Genomic DNA, 22,664 nt, shown 5'->3' with positions numbered 1-22,664 from the left:
AAAAACGCATATGTGATATTTGGTTATAATGAGAACAATGACATGCAGAAGTGCAACAAGACAATCAAAACTCCTGTTCATATTTGCATTTCATAAAATACAATTTTCTTTCCATATACAGTATATACAGTACAGTATATCTTGCACAAGAATAATGGTATGCCTTAAATGATCAGAATACTAACAAGGATTACTAGCAGTAAATAAAATTGAATTAATTGAAGTAATTGTGTTCTTTAAAGCTACCAAATCCTTTACATTCGTTTTCTAGCTTTGATCCATTGTTGCTAACCATAATTTGATTGTTCCAATTTATAACTATAGGGAACTTATTAAATTAGACTCAGTGTGTATTGAATCAGTTTCTGGAACTGTGTAGGAGTAATAACTGAATTTTAAAAAGAAGCTGCAATTTGGTTTTCCATTAAAAGCCACTAATGATACTGCATAATAAATAAAAGCTGAATAGTCACTCACTTTGCTCTTAGTAAGTCTTGGTCTTTCAGTGCTGATCCTTGGAGATAAATAACTCTTTGGGACCACATGGGAATCTGCAAAACCCTCCGGACTTGAACATCCATTTCAGTTGGGCAAAGTATTACTACATAATAGTCCTGAAAGTCGGTACCACAAATCAACAGGATTGATTTCATGGTTCTCAAAATTGTTCTAACATTGCTGGTTGTGTTTCAGATCATTAGAACTTTATTTTCCAATTAGAAGAATTAGAACCTTTTTTTTTCACAGAAGACTCCTGTAAACAATACCCACCTCTAAAACGAATCCATCTGATGCTCTAGCAATATTTTTAGGTCATTTGCCCATTTAATGCCCATTTAATGTCGGATTCAAACAACTCTAAAAGATGATCAATCATTCTATAGTATTTTCATACAAGAACGCAATGAAATTGATTGATTGATTGATGGTATAGGCCAGTGCAATAAAATTGAGAATGTGAGCTGAAGTTTTAATGTAACAGCAGCTAAAGGTCATACCTGTAATCTAGGATGAGCATAGAATTCATTCAGAAAGTCCATTAATAAATCAATCTTCAGGGAACTAACACACAACACAATGTGTTTCTCTGTTTGTGCTCGGTGACGGCTATAGTTTCCACCCGATTTTTGTCTTTCCATCCATAAATAAGCAAGCTGTTCAAACTGTAAAATAAAATGATGAAAGAACCTCTGTTAGAAGTAATATTCTACGTACTGTTTTATTAATTTCTCTTGTTTAACCATTATTTTAGACTTCTTGTCAACCTACAGCTCACATACTGTAAGCCCTTTCAAATATATGAAATGCATGGGAAGGAACTATTATTGTAAGTTTATGAAACATTTAGTTAGGAAACCGGGCTGTGTAGCTGGCATTTATGTATGTGCTGTGTTGAATTCATGTTGAATATCAGAATATAAACCTAAATTAAACTATTAAACCTTTTTTAAGTTTATATTATTTTATTTTGATTTACAGCTGTGTTCTAACAATTGTGATGCAGACATTTTGGTCCCTAGGACCAACTGATTTTGTGAGGCTAATATTTTACATAGCTCTTTTTCACGTTCTCACTTACCTGAATTGGCAGTACGACGAGGGCAACACAGATCATAATAACAACTAACAGTTTTGAAGGCCAGATATTTGGAGTGACATCGCCAAACCCCACTGTGGAGAATGTCACAATGCAGAAGTACAAAGAGTCAAATAATGTCAACTTGTTTCCTGCCCGCTCTAAATGTTGAATCCCACATATGCTAAAAATGAAAAAAAAAAACAAGAAAGAAAGACAAGGTCATTTTTGCTTACGTACATTATATTGTCCATATATAGGGATGAAACAAGCCAAGCCTTAAAGCAGTATTTGCAGATATACAGTGCTGGTTTACATGTAAAGAAGGTTTGCCATATACTGTATGTCACTCTAAAGTAACTTATATCAGGATGTATTTCTAAATAGCCTTTGCTGGGCATGCTGCAGCAGAAGGACAGAGTTCAGTGCAGTGTCAATATGCCAATATTAGTTTTATGAACCGCTGGTCATGCAAAATTGAGAAAGATAAGCAAGAATTTGGTAACTCAATTGATTTTCTTCAATGATTACCAAAGATAAATATGTTTATCCACCCACATATAAAAGAAGACCTGTGGTTTACAGGAATATTGGTTTAGGCTAACTGACACAATATTTCAGTGGATATAATTTATTTGCAGGACTTTATTTTTTAAACAAACTAAATATATAAGCTATATTGTACACTAAATGTCTTTAAATACTCTACATGATTTTTATCTAGTGTTCATTAAATAATACTCGAAGCACAATGCATAAGCACAACTTCTAATGCCATATTTGAATAGTACAGTTGAATGTGAAGATTTTTCTATGAGTAATACACTAAGATGTACAATACAAAAATATACTTTTTGTTTAAGAAGAATGGCTCACAAAGTGGGCTGTTAACTTTTTGATTAAATTTAGAAAACAACTAGTAAATAGTAGAACCAATAGCATTTGTGTTTTAATGCCTTTCAGTATATCATTAGCTATTAAAAAGCAATTGCACCATAAATAGCATGTTGAAAAAATCACAATGTCTAGAGGCTGAGCAGAAGACCCAGTCCAAATTAGTTAATTGTGAAATGATTAATGAAAATCAATAATACTATCTATTGAACCGGAGGCTATACTTCCTATGTTAAATACAGTGTGTGTAACCAGGCTTGTCTTCATTGCTTAAGTGAGTGCTAGGAGGCCATGACTAAAGGTTTCTAGGATAATATCTGTCAAAGCTGATACTCTGATTTATTTCAATCAGGTACTAGCAACCAAATAATCTACATCGACCAAATAGCTTACTAACTTTCCCTATGTTTTTAAAAAGGTTATTTGCTTGCATATTTTGACAATCAGACACCATATACTAAAGTATCTGCAGTTATCAAATAAAGATTATGAACTCCAGGTGAGAATAACTAATGGGTGCCAAAATGGAAATTATGCCTTCAGATTCAACTGACTTGTTGCATTTTTGGATATTGAGGCAGTATCATAGTGGCACAATGTTACAGTATACTGTAGTTCTCAAAACACATACTGTATACTGTCTATCCATCTTATTCAGTCTTAAACAGTATTTTGCAAACTTGACCCCAAATATTAAATTGCATATAGAAACATGGAATACTGTAAGTGTTAAAACCTAAATTTTCTTTGTCTTTAGCATTTGAGAAGTCTGTTACAGTATATACTGTATTGATGAAACACATCATACATCAGTGCCTGCATTTGTACACATTGAATAAATATCATTGCTCTGTTAAAGGTTCAAAATTAAGATTTTAAATAGATGAAAGCTGGAAATTTCAAGCTCAAGATTGATCATAGTTCAAGATTGATCCAGACTCGAATCAAAATTCTTTATTATGGCCAGGGCTTTTAGAGATGTTTAAAGCACTCCTTTTTTGTTAATCTTTCTGGTGTGTGATTGCAACAAATCACCCATAATATGGCTAAAAACATTTTTTCAATGTAATATACAATATGTACATCAAAACTAATAAACATATTTTGTGAATAAAAATCAGGTTAAAAAAGCAGCTCCTTACATTGATTGAGGTACTTCTAAAATAACATACTGGAACTAGTGATAACCTGTTAAAATACTCCTAGATGTAAATAAGAATACTACATTCTCACTCATTTTCTATTGTATTGTACAAATACGCTTGTAACAGGATAGACATGTAAATGTATCATGTTTGTAAAGTATTATAGTCAACTAGATAAATGAACTGTAACAATACAACTGCCTATGTGGCAGTGGCTTATAAGAAGCAGGTCGATGTTTATGTTCAGCAATAATATAGATGCAGTCCACAGGTCCAGAAGGAAAATTAACATGAGAGAAGCCTTAAATACTTTGGGGAGTCTATTAAAGAACAGATTAAGGATTCTGACTGGCTCATTCCACTAAAGATACTCACTCATAATTGAGCTCCGTGGCCCAAATGTACAGTGCAGTAGTTAGTTTGAGTTTGGACTCATGTCACTAACTGTCTGTGATATGGATTCTGCAAACTACAGTCTTTAAATAGCAATGCACCCATCGGGGGAGAGGTTAGCTTTTCAGAGGGGAACATTAATCAGTCCTGTAAAGTGTAATGTAAAAAATCATTATCTGTAAAGAGGACACTCCGCTTTGAGTGGAGTGTCCAGAAAAGCGCTATATAAATGTAAGCAATTATTATTATTATTATTATTATTATTATTATTATTATTATTATTATTATTATTATTCCTGTGCAGCATTATCAATTGTTAAAAATGTTAAACAGATCTGATGGGTAAATACTAAATAGAATTTATGCTCAATTTGTTTATTGTTTTTTTAGGGAAAACAAAGAATATTACATGTTATCATATACAATAATGAGGAAAAGTGACCAATCATGGCATGAAAGACTACCTAAACAAACTGTAAATCCAACAATAATATAAAAATGGGAATAATTGAGAAGGAAAAAGAAAACCAGAGATTTGGCGGAGATAAGCAAAGGAAAGAGAAAAAAAAGTAGTGAAAGGACAGAAGAGGGAAGCCACAGTTTTCAAGGTCTTTCACATGTCTGGGTCAAGCTGCAAGCTCTTAAAGAAGTTTAAAAATGGCTGCCAGGCAGAATAACATTTTGCAGTTGAATAGGTTTTGCCTAAGCACACTACAATGGGTCATCTGCTAAAGATGTACAGTATACGTATCTGACCTCAGTTGTATTCCATGGAAAGCGTAAATGTTGTTTAGTCATGGTTATTTTTATTCCTAGTGTGAGAAGTCTTAATTAACTGCTACTCCCTCCCTAGTAATCCCTAGTGAACAATATTAAAATTTTATTTTGCTTTGTGTAGCCATATACATTTGTTTCCTTGCTTATCTTTTTTTTCTTAACTTGTCATAAACCTTTACAATTTCCCTTAATTAACTTTAAATACTGCTATTACCTTTTCATCTAATTCAATAAACTATAACCTCAAATACACAGAAGGTCTGTAATATAATTGGTTTGAAACTCTAGCCTGGGGAAGCAAAATAGTTTTGTTTTTTATCATTGACTACCCTGTAGTCTTTTGTACAATATGTAAATAACAGTATCATTATACAATAAATACACATTAATAAGAAAGTCCTTTTCATGGGTTTACTTACTGTAATAATCACCACTGAATACAGGTATCTAGTTTTATTTCTGTCTCGTCATATGGTGTGGCAATCTCATCTTTCAGAGGATATTCCATATATTTCACTAAGATAATTGGAGCTTAAATTTACTCTTGCACTTTGATTGTATTTAATCAATCAGACATTAGCAGTCACAGTGAATGCTTAAAATACACAATGCAAGGCCTGTATCTGTTGTTCACAATTTTCTATGTTCAAACATTTTTTATTGATTAAAATATAGTTTCATGAGCCAGAGGGTCATCTTTCTAGAAAGGTTGCAGCAAAAGAAACGCGGCGGGAAAGAATATCTAATGGAACTCTATTTTCACTAGCAGCAGGGAGTTTAACACATACTGTAATGTAAGCAAGTCTACTGACTGTATCCTGCAGAGGAAAGGTACAAATCTAATGGTGTTTTCTCATCTGTGAGGGAGAACCATATACACAGTCCTTTGCAGTCTATGTTTAGATCTACTGTACTTCACAGGAGTTCATTTTTAAGAAGTGAGTGACTTTTTCCATCAGGTACAGTACCAAAAAAAAGTGGTTTTGCAATTTTATAGAAAACAAAGACACATTCTAAATTTTGTATTATAATTTCGGCAATTTATTTTTTCTCTTTTTTATTTGTTAGTATACTGGGTATACAGTACTTTAAAGTTTTATTTAATCGTTTTTTTTAAATATAGCTTTAGTTTCTTTTTCAATTTGTTTCCTTGTCTGAATATACACTGGAGTAGCTTTCTTACAAAAATTTGGGCCAAAATTAAAAGGTTTGGTAGAGAGTTAGTGTCTGTGGCTGTATTTAAGCAAAAGCAAATTATAAAACATAAAATGGAAAAGATAATCATAGTTTATGAGCACATTTGTAAGAAAATGATGCACATTGAGTGGGCCACATTCAGAAGAGGAAACTGAAGACAATTAACGGTAATGTAATCTCTATTTACTCCTCTATGTAGGAAATTCAGCAAGGGTATAAAACAACTTTGCCTCCCTCTATCCATTAAATTAGTCTGAAAAGATGTGATATACTGTACTGTTGCAATCTAATAGTAAGAACTGTAATTAAATTTGTGTTGTTCCAGCATTACCGGTTTGTGATGAAAGTGGCAGCAATTTATTTACAATGTAATATTTCTCAGATTTAACACTGTAAGAAAAAAACTCACCAGGTGAAGATGAGACACAGCAGTGTAGATATCAGTATAAGGACCTGATTAAACATAGCAGATTGTGTTCGTTGAATGGCTCTGTGAAGATCATTCTGAATAAACAAAAACAATGTGTTACAACGCAACAAAAGTTGGAATACTTCTGAGGTTAACATGATTCAACCTTTTAATTTTGAATTATTTTGGAGATGGTTTAGATAGCATTTCCCTCAAAATGGAAGCTGTTCTAAATTCCTGTTCATGCTATTTCCTCTCTTTTAACCAGTCACCTCAGCTACAGTACATCATCCTGAAGATTTATAATTTAGCTTACTGAACTGGTTACTTAGTAATACTGTACATACAGTAGCAGTAGTTATGACCAAAACATATTCTAACAACTACAACAATTTGCACATTAAAATTGTACTGTAGCATTCAAATTCAGCAGTCTTGTTTTGTTTTCTAATTGATTTACTGTTTGAACACCAAAACCTTGCTAATACTACAGCAATATTGCATCATTAATATTTGGTCAAGAAAACAGAGGTCTAAAATGAATTCTATATTGACAGAGATCTAATTCTCTGATTGTTTTGAAATTGAAAATAGGAGAGATGTCTTCTATATGTGCACAGATGAGACAACTGGAAAATTAAAAAGATAATCATAGTTTATGAGCACATTTGGCTGTGAAGATAATGATGCACACTGAGTGGGCCATATTTGGTAGAGGAAACTAAAGGCAATTAATGGTAACGCTATCTGCATTAACCCCTGTTCATAGGAAATTTGGCAAGGGTTTAGACCTACTTTACTTCCCTCTGTCCATTAAATATGTCTAAAAAGATGTGGAAAATAGTACAGTCACACCACAGATATCAAGACTAGATGTAACAATTATTTTTACAGTATATAGTTACATCTTAGTAGTTTAGATTTCTACCCTTCTAAGAGTAAGTTTCATTCTCAGTAAAATGTAGAATTGTTCTCTACATAAATTCTTCTTTAAAACCTATGGGATTTTACCTAGTAAAACAAATATGAAATAATTCCTTTGGGACAGTGTTAACAAATACATTTTAATTGCCCTAAAACTGGGAATTTCAAAAAGCACTCCTATTTGTACATTCACCCATAGGCCATGTACAGTACAGTATGTATTATAATTTGCAGAATTTGCCATATTTCTTAAAGAAATCAACAAAAATACCAATTCTACTGCTGTATCTTACTGTGTTGCACATAAGATCAATTACATTTGTTGGTTTATAAGTGATGTGGACTTTTTATCAACTATCACTTGTCTATCAGTTATTCTATACTTCTGTGTACAGTATATACTTTATGTACAGTGCTATGCAAAAGTATTCAGACACTTAAAATGTTTTCAGCTGGATTACAAATGATACACATCTTTTTCCAATCAGTTTTTTATTGCAAATTCACATGCTCAAATAGAACATTTTCAAAGAAACAAATTAGTTATTTGGCAGCAGAAATCTCAAAGTAAGTCAAAAACTGAATTATGCTGTATTGCTCACCAAATGTAACACCTTTGTCTTTTGTAGCACGTGTAGCACTCATATTTTTAAGATCTTAACCTACAGTAGGTTATTGTCTGAGGATGGTACCAGGCACAGGCAGTAACTCTGTAATTATCTCTTCAGGATTTGCTGTGGTGTGTGAGACTCTCCAGCACCTGTGCATGGTTTTCCCCTTTAGAACATTCATCTGAGACTTTTCTTCTGTGCGTGGCTGCTCAACTAAGCATCTCTACTCTCTTTCAAAACAACCACAACTCTTGTAAAGATATCATTCTGATTTCATTATTGAAGGTGGATAGACTGTTAGCCTCTGTCAAATATTTCTGCCACCAATTACAGTACATTTCAATTGTGAATCATTTTATACTATTCATTTCATAACTTTTCATTTGATACTATTTCATAATATTCATAGTATAAAAATCACCAATCATGAATCATTTCATACTATTCAAAGCATTAGACTGTTCAGTACTACATTCTACTATACGTTATCTGAGCTCAATTTTAACATTACCCTGGGCTTCTGAGTAACGTATTGTTCCCTTATTTGTCGGATAAAACCAGAAAAGGCAGTAGAGATGAGGGTGAATGAGGCAAATTCCAGACACACAGGATTAGTGATTTCTTGAGGTAAATTTAAAAATATCTTTCTCACTGTCCAGTTGATGTTAATTATTAATTATCACACAGGTAACTAGGTACTGAGCTGATTATATGTTCATATATCTCAACAACTATGAATATGTTTCTGCTTTTTTGCATTTTATCTAAAATAGGATTGTATCCAGTGCTGGTCCAGGAGGGCTAGTCATAAGGTTTCATTTCCATGCAGCTCTTAACAAGCTAGGCCATGTGGTTAATATCTTAACTGAACAGAATAAACAGTTTCTCCCAGCTCTTTGAACAACTGCCAACACACTGGCGTTACGGGACTAGTACTGGACTGGACTGGACCCTGATCCTGAGCGGTTCTAGGGAGCTTCCCGGCTTTGCTTGATTCAGGAAGTCACTCCTACAGTATATTTTCTGTGAAATTGAATATCTTAGTTTGTGACTGAGAAGGTACAGTAAAACCATAGTATCCCTATGTAAAACTATTCTGAGAATTACAGTAAAGTAAGTAAAAGTCTGAAGATATTTTAATTAGAAATTACAAATTAATTTGTACTCACAATCATGTTTTCCAGGGCATGCTTAGCTAGCCAGCAGTTAAGAAACACAGGAATGAAGAGGTTTCTCAAGGGAATCCAAAAGATCTGAAACACAGGCATTTTTACAATGTGTACACTATTTTGAAAGGCTGCAGTGATATTGCAAAAGCTATTTTACAGAGCGTCTTAAGGTGCAAGAGATCAATCTTCGAAGCCTTTCTTATTTTAAAATCCAGATCAGGCCATAAGTGAAATATTATTTCTTGTTCTCACCTTTTTTACCAAAATACTTTACTTAGATTATACTTATTAATGCAAGAGTACTGACAGGATTTAAATATGCTGTATATTGGAAAGAGCAAAATCAATGCATAGATACAGTAGATACACTATGTTCAAACTCTCTGTGTTACTAGTGATTTGTATCATTATATAGACCACATACTGTATGATTTCGTGTATTAAACCTAAAGAATCCCCGTGTACCCAATTAGAGGATACCTTACCGTAATAAAGAATGGTACTGTATTAATCATCTCCAGAATGAAAGGTACCCGGAGTATTTGGTCCCAGATATTGCCCTAGTTAAATAAAGAAGCAGTTTAAGTAAGTGATTGACAGACAGACATACTGTAGTACTGGTGCATTAAAATGAGCACCACCAAATATTGTGGGCCTACCATTGTAAGAAGTTTTTGAGCCCTTAGGAATTATCTGGATTTCCAAACAGAGATGTACTACTGTATATAATCTCATTGAGATTTTCTGTGGTTTCTATGAGAAAATGACTTGTACTGTAGGTGGTACTTGGATGCTTTGGTTTGATCAGGGGTGGTACTTGCTCCAAAAAGTTTGAGAACTGGTTTAAACCATTTGTTCAATAAAGATAAGACAATGTAAAATGGTGTGTGTTATTATGACTTAGATGAAGATCACATCACATTTTAGGAGCCATTCATACAGAAATCCAAATCACAAACTGTTTTTCACAACTGTATTTAGTTTTCTCATAACACATTTATGTCTCAGGTATGTCTGAGGTTTCGTATCATTCAGAACTATCTCAGACTTGATGTGTAACACAAAGTGACTGCTATTCTTAGTTTTGGTTTAACATTGTCTTAAATATTTCATCTATACTTCTACATCATGACACAGCATATTATCAGAATCAGAGAAATATGTTGTCTGCATGTTGTTAAGGCAGAATTTTGACAGAATGACACCCGTTTCCACAAACAAATTAAAAGAAAGTTCAGCAGCTTTCACTTTTTTAGTTTTAATCTTTTAATTTTTGCACCAACATTAACAGTTTTAATGTACATTTGAATTATATTGAGGCCGCTTGTTTAAAAAGTTATAATGTCTAACATTTTTATAGTATTATACTTAAAAAATAAAGATGTTAGCAATTAAACATGCTCAAAGACCAGACAGATATTTTTGTGTGACTTAACAATGCACCCCAAAAATGCATTAATAACTTAACAGTGCAGGCCTCATTTATCATAGACCTTGTAAGAAAATGTATAATTAGAATACTTGTGTAACGCTCTTTCAATCGTTAATGACAAGTGTGTAAAAACAGCAGGTCTAATTTCAATTTCTAAAATGTCATTGAATTCTATTAAGTTTGTGAGAAATCAGAAATGTTATTTGTTTGTTTGGCTGTAGGCTATCTTAGTGAGTCAATGATTGATGTTTACTGTATATTCTATATCAACATGCTCTGTTAGCAAGCCAGCAACTGTATATACAACATATTCAAGCTACTCTATTCAATAGGAAATGTAACTACAGGTCCACTATTCTAGAAATAAACCCTACTAGAATGTGCCATGATACGGTAAAATAAATTTATTTTATTTGACATTGCATGACCTTTACATTGTGACCAATACTGATAAGGAGATGTACAAAGCTTATAGAAGCACATAGTTTCCAAGACAACCTATAGACTAACATTGGACTTACCTTGTAACTGAGATAAGTCAACAGCATTGTTTCAAAGAGACTTATCAAGGCCACTGCAACCTACGTATAGAGAATATATAAAAGATGAATAAAGCTAACAGTGGTGATGTGCATTAAAACACTGAATGAAATGCCAGTTATTTAATACATTATTCATCTTGCATCCAACTAATACAACCATAAGCAAAACAAGGAGTCAGTAAATATTCTAAATTTTCTATGGGAAGGAAAGTAAAGAGCAGCTTCAGAATAGAACATTGTGATAGACGGTAGAACTTCTCTTATTTCAGATTTAGTTTTTCACCTAGAAAACTAAAAGAAATTCAAGCAAGAAACCTGATTTTCAGAGTCATAGATTTCTGTTACTTCCACATACTATATGCTATTTTCTACATGGAAAAACTGATTAAAGGGTTCTCATCCCTTGGCTTTTAAATGTTTGTCATATAAATGTTTACTTTCTTTGCTTTTACTGTATATCTTTCCAAAACCCCAAAGAAAAGTGCACTGCTAGCTCACCTGTAATCCCCATAGAGGAAGACTTCTTCTTACCCAAATGATCGGAGACCTGAGACATACATTTCCAGTTTTGAGATGTTAAGACTAGTAAGTAGTAGCATGTTATAACACAACTTGTAAAGCACCTATTAGAGAATATTAAATGGACAGAGTCCTGTAATTATTAAACTTAGCATTCTCAAAAATAGTATATATTTTTTTGCTCTGCATAGTCCACAAAGTCAAACCTTTAGCTATACACGTGCTCATGTCTCTTCCTTGTGCTTGTTGTTTAACAATAATTACACAATCATTATCTAAAGACATTTATTCTTCATTAATTTTAACGAGACAGTTTGTAACCTACCCCTTTTCTAAAAGTTTTGTTTGTGGTCAGAAATGAAGAATGGAAACACCCACACTCAACAACTCTTGAGTAAAAATCACTAATAACATTGCTACTTACCAATCAATGCCTAATAATGTATAGGTCTGATTGGAACACCCCCAGCTTGAAAAAAAAAAACATGAAAAGAGGCTTTATTTCCTTTTATTGAAAAATTATTATTCCAGTTACCTTCCATGAGAAATCCCTTTAAAATGTGTTCACATTTAAAAGTTAATGGACTACACCCACCCCTCTGTTTAAAAAGGAATTTGGTCACTAAAATGTTTTGTACTATGAAATTTCAATTAATTTAAATTAAGTTCCCCTGTATTTCCTACTGTATTTGCTTGCCTCTAAGGTGTTCTTTGTATAAAGATGCAACCAATAACCAACAGTGCCTTAGACAATATGATTAAAATGGAAGAGTTTCATTAGTTTATATATAGTAGTTATTGTAACTTAAATTTTAAAACAATTGCCTTTACTTCATTCATAGTTATTTAAACATGCACTATTCTTTTAATTGTTATTCATTTCATCTTACTTACAATATTCTTGACTTACCCTGAAACAATTACTAAATAGTGCCTATGCTGAAAATAATTGATCTATTCACAAGATCACTAAGTAATTTTTAAGGTCCATGTGCATATTTTTATGAAATTGTTCAAAATAATGTAATTTAATGCAAAGGATACAATATTTAAAATGAAATTAATTAAGACAGTCTCTTACGTCAAATTAATTTGAGATTACACATACTATAAAATTAATTTATCCTGCAGTTCCTTTAAGTTCCTTTAAATATTTCCATCTACTAATATATATCTTACAGTACATCAGTGTACAGTCCACAGTTTCCCATGCTAGAAAAAATGAACATGTGAAGAATAGTCAATTACCTGGCTTAGCTTTTTGAATCTATCACCTTTTTAAAGAAATATTTCGTTTTTAGAAATTACATGTTTAATTTTAAACTTAGCAATTTCATATAGGATTCTAGGGGTCTGAGCATCTATACTTACTATTATATAGCCCATTTACCAGTAGGACACTGTATACAGTACTTCACTTATATACTAACTATAGTTTAGTTTTCTCCATTAGGAACTACAGTGAATAGTTTTAAGATTCTGTCATGAATTATACTAGATGCAGTAACAATTTCCATGTACTTTTATTGTTCAATATGTCAGAAACTGTTCACTTGCTATGGAACAATAAGCTCTGTTCACATTTAAAACATTCATTGGAGTTACTGTGTGTAATGCAGGCTAAGCAAGTCTTACTTTCATCACTTAAAGAATAGACTTGCTTTGCATATGGTACAGTAGGTCTTTTTCTAATCGTTTTTGTAGTAAAATAAGAAATTAATTTACCATCCATTTCCTTTTGTGGGGTCGTCCAGTAAGACACGGCATATGTACAAAAAGCAGCTTAGTAGCTTGAGAGAAAAGTGAAATAACCGGATTCTAAGGCCTAGAAGAAAGAAAATACATAACAATGTAAGACTACATAACTAATTTAGACTATGAGATCATATATCTTGTTTTAGTAATATTGTTTTGTTTAAAAAACATTCACTATTTTTATGTTTCTTGTATTATGATTATAATTTAACATACGTTTATGATCACTACATAAGAGACAATAGTTTATGCAAGAAGGCAATTACTTTTTGTCTTTTTGTGTCACAACATATTCATATTTTTTTCTTAACAAAATCCACATTTTTGTTTTTAATCTTGTGTTCCAACACTCACTTGATCTTTGATTTTTTATGAAAAATAGTTTAAGTCTCTCTTTGAATGTGTTTTCATTTACGTAGAATTCAATCTGCACCCTGCAAGAAAAAAAACAAAACAATTCATAATCTTTCATAAAGCAATAATCGGTTAAAAAAAGAGGACCTACATTTATTAACATTTATTTAATATTTAAATATTTATATTTTCACTTTCATGAAGTCATGTTTGGTTCAATGAAATGTAATTCAGTTGGTCCTGGTTTTCTTGCAACAAAATGCTACAAACATAACATAAAATATAGGAACACATATTTTTAACTTTTTAATTGTTTATCTAATCATATTCCTTCTGTTACATTGAAGATATATTTGATAGATATGTAATCAATATGTTCAGGTATAAATTATTATTGATACTGGGCAAAAAGGCATTAAAAGAGTAACATTTAAATGGTTTTCAGTAAATCCTTTTGTGTGTTTTAGATTTTTATTGAGGTACTCTGTAAATACACTTCCAGTAAAATGCACATTCTCCATTTTCTTTTCCTGGGGTAATTCCTATAGCAGCAGACTATGCAACTAGACTTTGTGAGTCTAGTTCACTAATTACTGGTTACATCATGCTCGTTCCCACAGGGTGGGATTCCACATTGACTTGTTTCCATGGCAAAGTGATTCCTGGATATGCTAAATATCCTGGTCATCTTCTTTGAATAAGTAAAATATTTTGGATGCATGACATATAGTACATGATGAAATAGCATTTTAAAACATCTAAAAACGTTTTTTTCGGAATACAGCTACAGTATTCTGAAAAAAAGCAGCCATATCACACTGCAACTCAAAACTGGCAACCCACTGAAGCTAAGACAGTGTGAGCCTGGTCAGTACCTGGATGAGAGACCTCCTGGGACAAACTAAGGTTGCTGCTGGAAGAGGTGTTAGTGGGGCCAGCAGGGGGCGCTCACCCTGCGGTCTATGTGGGTCCTAATGCTCCAGTATAACGACGGGGACACTATAGAGTAGGGGTGTAACCCCGGCATCCTGGCCAAATTTCCCATTGGCCCTTACTAATCAGATGGATCCTGCACATTGGTGGTGGTGGATGGGAGTTATTATTATAGTATGTGCATTGAAACAGGACTAGTAAACTTGTCAATTTCTATACTATTAAATTCCGCAATTTCATAATCTAATGGACGTAGATAAACATAAACGTCATGGTACTTAACTCTTATCTCAGTTTCTATGTGATTTACTTGATATTTATATTTTTACATATACATGTAATATAGCAATATTTTCCTAAGAATATATTGTTACAATTGCTTCTGCTCAATAATTAATGTACGTGTTCTGAACTTATAAAATGTAATAATAATTAAATAAGATTTAATTGCATACAGTACATTTGATTATTATTAATAGAACGGGCTTTCTGGCATTTTCACACTACAAGTTCTAGAGTACACATATAAAAATTGATTAGAGGAACGGTGTACTGTAACTCCCACAAACAGCTCCTCATACATTCAAATCCCATGGGTTAATGTTGCCGAGCACTGGTGTTGTTTTGTCATATGTACTGTACGTTACTGCTTGGGGAATCTCGATAACAGAGACTAATGACATAGCTTAGATTCAACCTGTCAATGTCTGGACTGTAAACTGCCTGCACTACTCCTCTGCCCTCTGAATAATTACCTTCATTGACTAAGCAATTAAGAAGCCTCTCAGTAATGAAACTAGAAGTTTCCATTGGTTCTCAGGATGGGTAAACAAATTAAGGCTAGAATGCTCCTTAGGTCTAGATAAAGTGTATTATTCAGAAAGAAACCCAAGATCATTTAGCACTACATTTGAAACATGCTTTCCTGGCGAGAGTTGAATGTAAAAATTTCCACTACCTGAGGCCACACTTTTATTTTATTAAAGCAGCAGCCCTGGCTCCATCTTGCATATATCAGTCCTCACAGTTAGCCCATCCCCTGTGTTTCTGTGCTCAAAATTGGCAGGCTTGCACTCAGGACCACTGCAATAAATTTCATTCATAGGCACCTTTTCAGAAACAACTAGCAACTACATCCGTGTAGAATGAAAAATGGCTGTTAAAATTCCCAAAATTACAAAATGAAGCATGCGGCACTTTTCCTCAGATAAAACATAAAAAATGACAATTCCTGAAACAGAAGGACACAAGCTGTTCCTTTAATGGTGTGGTCCTTGAATTGAATGGTGATTGTTTTAATTGATTTATAACACAGAACAGATAAACTGGATGAGAAGTGATCAACAATAATTAACTGAGCCTTCTTGCACACTACCACACACTGAAGCAAGAGAGGGTAAATCACAGCCTATGATTTAACATTACATTACTTTATTAACCCTTTACAATTTCTTGCATTAGGAATTATCTTTTTGCATACCCCAGCTTGCTCTCCATGAGACACACAGATAGGGAGAGAGCCTGGGGTCAGAGCACAGGTTCAGCTATTGTACAGCACCCCTGGAGCAGTTGGGATTAAGGGCCTTGCTCAGGAGCCCAACGGAGTACGATTCCTCTGCCAGCTGCAGGATTTGAACCGGCAACCTTCCAGCCACAGGCGCAGAGCCACCGCTCCACCCCAAGACTACCAGGGTCCCTGGGTGGGCTCGAACCACCAACCTTTCGGTTAACAGCCAAACGCGCTAACCAAAGCTATATAGTTTTCCTCAAGCAATATATATTTATTTGAAATATATATGTACCAGTAATGCAAACAAAGTTTAGAGCATTAGGAGATTCAAGATACTTTTTGCAAAGTATGTGGCAATATTTTAAAAAACAGCCTTGTGAACTTTCACAGTCTGAAAAAGAACATATGTTATTGCGCTTTTTATGTCAGTTTTAACATTGCAACATACAACTTAAGATTGTTCGAAATAATTGTGCCAAGAAACTTGTAAAAATCAACAACCTTTACGGATACAGAAAAAAAAAACATACACAAAATAATGTTAGATCATTATAACTGCAAAAGCACGAACAAGGACAGACATCTTAAAAATGTGAATATGAACATTTTCCCTGTTCAGAACATCATGCACTGCTGTGCTTAATCACATTTCAAAAAAAGTACACCCACATGCTGAACTGCATAAGATTTTGAAGCTTACAATTATGTCTTTAAAGTGTGAAAGAATGCATTTACCAGTCCTCCTGATGAGTCATAAATTGAAAATTTTAATTATGAACATAAATATTGGCAAGTGGTCTACAAAATGGTGTTTTTAAAGCACAGAAGGAATTACAATCTATTGAGTTTAATTACACGCAACTGTAGATGTACAGTATGCCTGCTAAACAGCAGAAAAGAAAAATGGACAATCAATAAGCCTTGTTTGAGTATCTGTATAGGCTGGTTTTGATCTGATTAATAACAGCAAGGGGGAGCCACTATTTTCCTCTCTGAGTCCATGTATTAATTCCAAAAGTGGAATTTCAGGGAATATGTTGTGAAACATTTAAAAAAAAAACAAAAAAAAACATCAGAAGCTCATCCATACAGCAAGATTAATAAAGGTCACTCACTTATAATACACAAGATACCATATATTTATGATGTATCAAAAGTAATTAGTAATTCCTGTAGTGTTGTCTACAGTACTATTATTCATATCTTCCAAATTTCCAGCAGAAGTGATGAATGGTTACTAAGAATTACTGTCTAATCAAATTAAAGCAACGTGTAATTGTTCACATTTTTGCAGTGCAAAAAGAAATACGATTTTTTTTTTAAATAACAACATTCTTCTGAATTCTTTACAGGTGGATGCTGCACATTGATGGTGGTGGAGGGGAGTCCCCATTACCTGTATAGCGTTTTGAGTGGAGTGTCCAGAAAAGCGCTATATAAGTGTAAGCAATTATTATTATTATTATTATTATTATTATTATTATTATTATTATTAAACAACTGTATTACATTGCAAAGCACATTCATTCACTAGTTGTTTTTTTACAATGTACAAAACATGGATTGTTCTCACAGCACTTCATTTTCCCTCATTAATGTTTTGAAGAATGGATGGTAGGCATCCATCTTCTCCATTATCTTCACAGCATATTGTTTTTGCATTATAATCTTCAGAAACGTCTACAGAAAGATTATGATTGCTGATGCTATATATAGGCTTTTTGCTATAGACTGGCTTCATCTGGGCCAAATCAGTCTAATAAGTTAGAAAATACTTCCAGTTCTTTGCAGACTACTGGACACTTTTTAGGACTAACATTAGTACATTTAGAATAGCACATGTTGTATTTAAAAATAAATAAGACCTGAAAAATGTATTTATTCCATGTTTTTCAGAGTGTTGTAACCAGTATTTTAGAATAGAAGTTCCCAGCTCTACAGAAGTAACACACCTACAGTACCTGCTGGTTTTTGTTTCAGATGAGCTCTCAGCTACATAACTGAACTCTTAAGTGACACAACAGGATTAATTTGAAATGCTAAACTGTTTTCAATACCTTATAATATCAGAGCCTGCTGCCTTTTAACTACTACATTTCAGAAGTAATATATCCCAATTTATGGCCAGCAGCCATATCATGGTCAGCAGCCATATCACCCTGCAACTCACAACTGGCAACCCACTGAAGCTAAGCCAGTGTGAGCCTGGTCAGTACCTGGATGAGAGACTCCTGGGAAAAACTAAGGTCACTGCTGGAAGAGGTGTTAGTGGAGCCAGCAGGGGGCACTCACCCTGCAGTCCATGTGGGTCCTAATGCCCCAGTATAGTGACAGGAACACTATACTGTAAACAGGCGCCGTCCTTCGGATGAGACGTAAAACCGAGGTCCTGACTCTCTGTGGTTATTAAAAATCCCAGGGCGTTTTTCGAAAAGAGTAGGGGTGTAACCTTGGCGTCCTGGCCAAATTTCCCCCAAACATGGCCTTCTTATAATCCCCATCTATGAATTGGTGGTGGTGGAGGGGAGTCCCCATTACCTGTAAAGCGCTTTGAGTGGAGTGTCCAGAAAAGCGCTATATAAGTGTAAGCAATTATTATTATTATTATTATTATTAATAAATAGCTATAAACTTGCAACTAAACAGAGAGCACAACTGAAGTGAAACCCAGCAGATGTACTTCAGGCATCCCCAGGACCAGAGATTTTAACCCAGGTTTTAGACTGTAATTTGGAAAAATTGTAACCTGTGACAATTGTTAAATCTAATAATATCAGAATTTTGTCTTTTTATTGCTGGATTAAAAATATGTAAATCATTATTTTTTGCAGGCATGTATGACAAAATGCACAGTTATAATGTACCCAGTTAAAATGTACGCTGTTATAAATTACACAGTATATGGTCAGTAGCTGTCTATACATTTTGATGCCATATTCCTTTCAGTAATAAGCAATTATTTGTAAGTGATCATAGTCTTAATATATTCATATTTTATGATATATGAGAAAATAATAACAACCAAATGCAATCTAGCTGTAAATTTTATACAATATTTTCTGTCTTTCTGCACATCTTTCATTCATTTGAGATCTGCCATGCACAAACAAACGATTGGACATTTCAATATACCTTAGACCTTATGAGTGGTGAAACATAGAACCAACTAAAATCTTTTTCATAATATTAAAAAGTCTTCAAGAAAATCAAAACACACATTTTATTAAACATCCCACCAATAAACATTCCCTGTGTGCAGCACAAGGCATTCAGCCTTATCATAATCTGAAAAGGTTTGTGCCTTAACTTAATAATGCATTAGCATGAAAAACTCCACAGCTTTGATAAAATGTCCCTGCGTCTTAGTCAGCTCTTGTTTTTTCACATTTTGCTGCCAGGCATGTTAGAAAAACCTAATGGACATTTATCATGCCTGGAGGTTTCTCCACTGTTGGTGTGGCCCTTTTATGTAATAGTAAGTGAAATGGAATGTACAAAATCTGTATATTCTGCAGAATCCCAATTTTGTATCAAAAGCATTTCCTAGAGGGAAAGTTAATAGTTGCCTGCTATTGTCAATGTGCCTTAGTAGGAAGCTGAAAAGAGAAAGCTGTATCTTATTGTACTGAATGGCATGCCTGAAACAGAAAATTCATTCTAGCCCCTCTGGGTTGATGCTTTTCAGACAGCCGTACAAGCATATTTCTATGCTCCTTGTGAGTCCATTAACAAGATTACTTTCTTGTACAACATCTTTCTGCATAAAAATATACTTTCTTCAGCTTATAAAGCTTGAGGTTTTCCTAGCAAATCAAATGCATTTCAGCAAAAGTATAACTTAAAGATGTTTCTATAAATAGACTACAATTGTCATAAAAAATAATTTTAACCTTTGTACGTTTTCATACATTTTCTCTGATATCAGAATTAGTCTGTCGTGTCCTAGACACAAAATTCAACAGCAACACAAACTAGGGTTTTCATACATAGAAGAAGCGAACATCGAAAAACAAAACTGATAACATCTACCTTAAATGAAAAATTTAAAACCTGTGGAGTGGTCTGATCAAGTATATGCATGATTTCAGATGTCAAAAACATGTCCTGAGGTTTGTTAAATATATATTTTGAAATAATAATAATTGTGTATTATTTGTAAGTACTCTTCAAAAATCCTAGTACATAGATTATACACACAGTATATCTGTAAAAAAGTGTACAGTAAATTACCACAATTTAACCAAGAGCAATGTAACATAGATTAAATTATATCCGAGTTATACTCTCGGAATTAGTTTCAAATAACAACACTGTGTAAAAAGTAATGTTCTATTTTCTAACTTCCATTGAGAGTATAATTTCAGTACCACCCACAAAAGCACTGAAATCACTTACATTGTGTCAGTCTGTGAGCATAACCTACTCTTTTAGCTAGAGAGTTTTATCCAAATCAACAAGTGACCTTAGCACCATCAGTATTGCAGTGAAAGATGGTGTGTGTATAGTTTAGTGAGAAGAAGCAGCTTAGAAAGCATTACCTGGACACCTCTTTGGGAAAACAGTGTATTTCATTAAATATTTATCTTCACTTTGACAAATAACACTTCGCATGAAACATTTCCCAAGGGAAGGCTGATTAGTCCTGAGTGTTTTTGCTCTTGATATATTCAGACACATACAGGAACTGATTTAAATTTTATTCCTCTGAAATGAAGTAGAATATTGTGCATACTGTATGTGCATATTTATTGAGTTTTTTATTATTTTAGTATATTAGTGTTTTACTCCCTAAACAATATGCAGGGTGACCTAGGTTCAAAGGTATAGGTCTCTAACATTCTAGATAATATCCCTACTGTATGTGTCTCCACATAAATGTCATTTTGCTACCTGCTGGAAGCTGTGGTTATTTTTAAAAAATGGATAATGTTTTATTCATAAATCGCTCTATTCCTGTCAAATGTATTATCTTTTGAAGGCATCCCCTATGTTGCACTTTACTTCAAAGCATATTCTTTAAAATTTAGGATATAGCCCTGAATACTGTGAGGTTAAATACTGGGTGACATGTCATATTTTCTTTTTAAGTCACATGTATCATTATTCATTATGTTTAATCAAAAATTGCAAACCTATCTGAATGGTTTTTGTCTTTGATATTAGAGAAAACATAGCAGTAGACGAAAGCAATATATTTCAGTTTCGTTCTTGGACAATAATAAATATATTAGTTTGAGGTACTATTTATGTGGAGTCTGAATACTATATACTTCCTTATTTGTTTGGGATTCTAACAGGCTATCTACCGTAATTACCTAATACCTTCCAAAGATATGTGGCTCCAAAGATATGTCCTGTGTCTGTGGACCCTGTGATGGACAGGCTTTTTGATGATGGACAACATGGAATATTCTAAGTAGGAATGGAAAAGAATAGCTATTTACTATTTCTATTTAGATATGTTAACTGTGTTTTATGTGTCTCTGAATCCATGTTATCAGCCATTCTGAAAGGAAAGTAACATACAAAATCCTTATCATAATACTGTATATTTGTGTATACATACACTAGACATACAGTACATAATTGTTTTTCACTGTATTCTCGAATTCCTGATGTATAATTTTGCATTTCCAATACAATTTTGTTGTTATTGTCTCTTTAATTTTAATGTAATATAAAATAAGATACTACTGGGTCAAAGAGCTATCAATTAGGATCTCACTGTTATTACCCTAATAACTACTGATGAATATAATTAACTATATTTAAAAGTACAATTGCTAACAAAAATGTTTCCTGACTAGTCACCATGATGTACAGTAGACTAACAATGTCAGCTCTTGCTAAACACTGACACTAGACAATAAAAATGTTATGTTGATTCCTCATGTGACATTTAGTATTTCAGCAACTTCAATGTGATAGTAAAATCTCTTCTAAAACACAGTGCAATATTGCATTTTTTAACCTTAGATGTATCAAGATTAATACAAAAATCACTTTCTGAAATTGCTAATTATACATCTTAACGTTAGGTATTTAATAACTAAAACAGAACTACTATTCCCATGCCTGTTACAAGCAAAGTTTCATAATTAATTCCTAAAGCTCACTGTAAGCTATATGGTTCAAAGCATAGTAACTATACAGTACCATAATCATGCAAAGGAACAAGTAATAGGTTTATTCCATGCTGAAAAAAAGAAGAAAGAAAACACAACGTTTCGGCCGTGGAGCCTTCTTCAGACAAAATTCAAGACTGGGTAAAATCCTGATTTGGAGAAAAAGTTAAAAGTGTTACATGAAAGTACCAAAAACATAAATTGGGAATATAAAATGGGAATCACTGAGCTTGAATTAGCATGAATAGATTCTGGTATTTCTGTTGACACTTAATTTTCCTGCTCAGTACAGTAAATAATAAAAAACATGACCAACTGAAAGTTAGTCTAGATAGAAACTTTAATGACCTCTATTTTTACAAAAAAACAAACAAAATACTGTACTTAATCAGTACTTCC

The 22,664-nt window shown here is 33.2% G+C and overlaps 1 protein-coding gene across 7 annotated transcripts in view; it reads right to left on the bottom strand.

The window, feature by feature from the left end:
* Positions 1 to 22,664, bottom strand: part of kcnt2a (potassium channel, subfamily T, member 2a) — a 54,844-nt gene that overhangs the window by 25,108 nt on the left and 7,072 nt on the right. For 6 of the 7 annotated variants that reach the window (XM_088598458.1, XM_088598459.1, XM_088598461.1 and 3 more), the window contains 11 exons: positions 13,698 to 13,777; positions 13,314 to 13,413; positions 12,013 to 12,057; positions 11,568 to 11,616; positions 11,049 to 11,108; positions 9,581 to 9,655; positions 9,096 to 9,179; positions 6,392 to 6,486; positions 1,580 to 1,760; positions 999 to 1,163; positions 478 to 614 (listed from right to left, as the gene is read on the bottom strand). In XM_088598458.1, coding sequence (XP_088454584.1) covers positions 478 to 614; positions 999 to 1,163; positions 1,580 to 1,760; positions 6,392 to 6,486; positions 9,096 to 9,179; positions 9,581 to 9,655; positions 11,049 to 11,108; positions 11,568 to 11,616; positions 12,013 to 12,057; positions 13,314 to 13,413; positions 13,698 to 13,777 — 1,071 coding nt within the window. Of the gene's footprint in view, positions 1 to 477; positions 615 to 998; positions 1,164 to 1,579; positions 1,761 to 6,391; positions 6,487 to 9,095; positions 9,180 to 9,580; positions 9,656 to 11,048; positions 11,109 to 11,567; positions 11,617 to 12,012; positions 12,058 to 12,767; positions 12,801 to 13,313; positions 13,414 to 13,697; positions 13,778 to 22,664 lie in introns of all 7 variants that reach the window. The other variant, XM_088598465.1, reaches the window with a different exon arrangement.

This window comes from Lepisosteus platostomus, chromosome 11, assembly GCF_059453375.1.
Source record: "Lepisosteus platostomus isolate fLepPlt1 chromosome 11, fLepPlt1.hap1, whole genome shotgun sequence".
NCBI classification, from domain to species: Eukaryota; Metazoa; Chordata; class Actinopteri; order Semionotiformes; family Lepisosteidae; genus Lepisosteus; species Lepisosteus platostomus.
The sequence above is the reverse complement of the archived record's forward strand: the minus strand, read 5'-3'. Positions and strand labels throughout refer to the sequence as shown.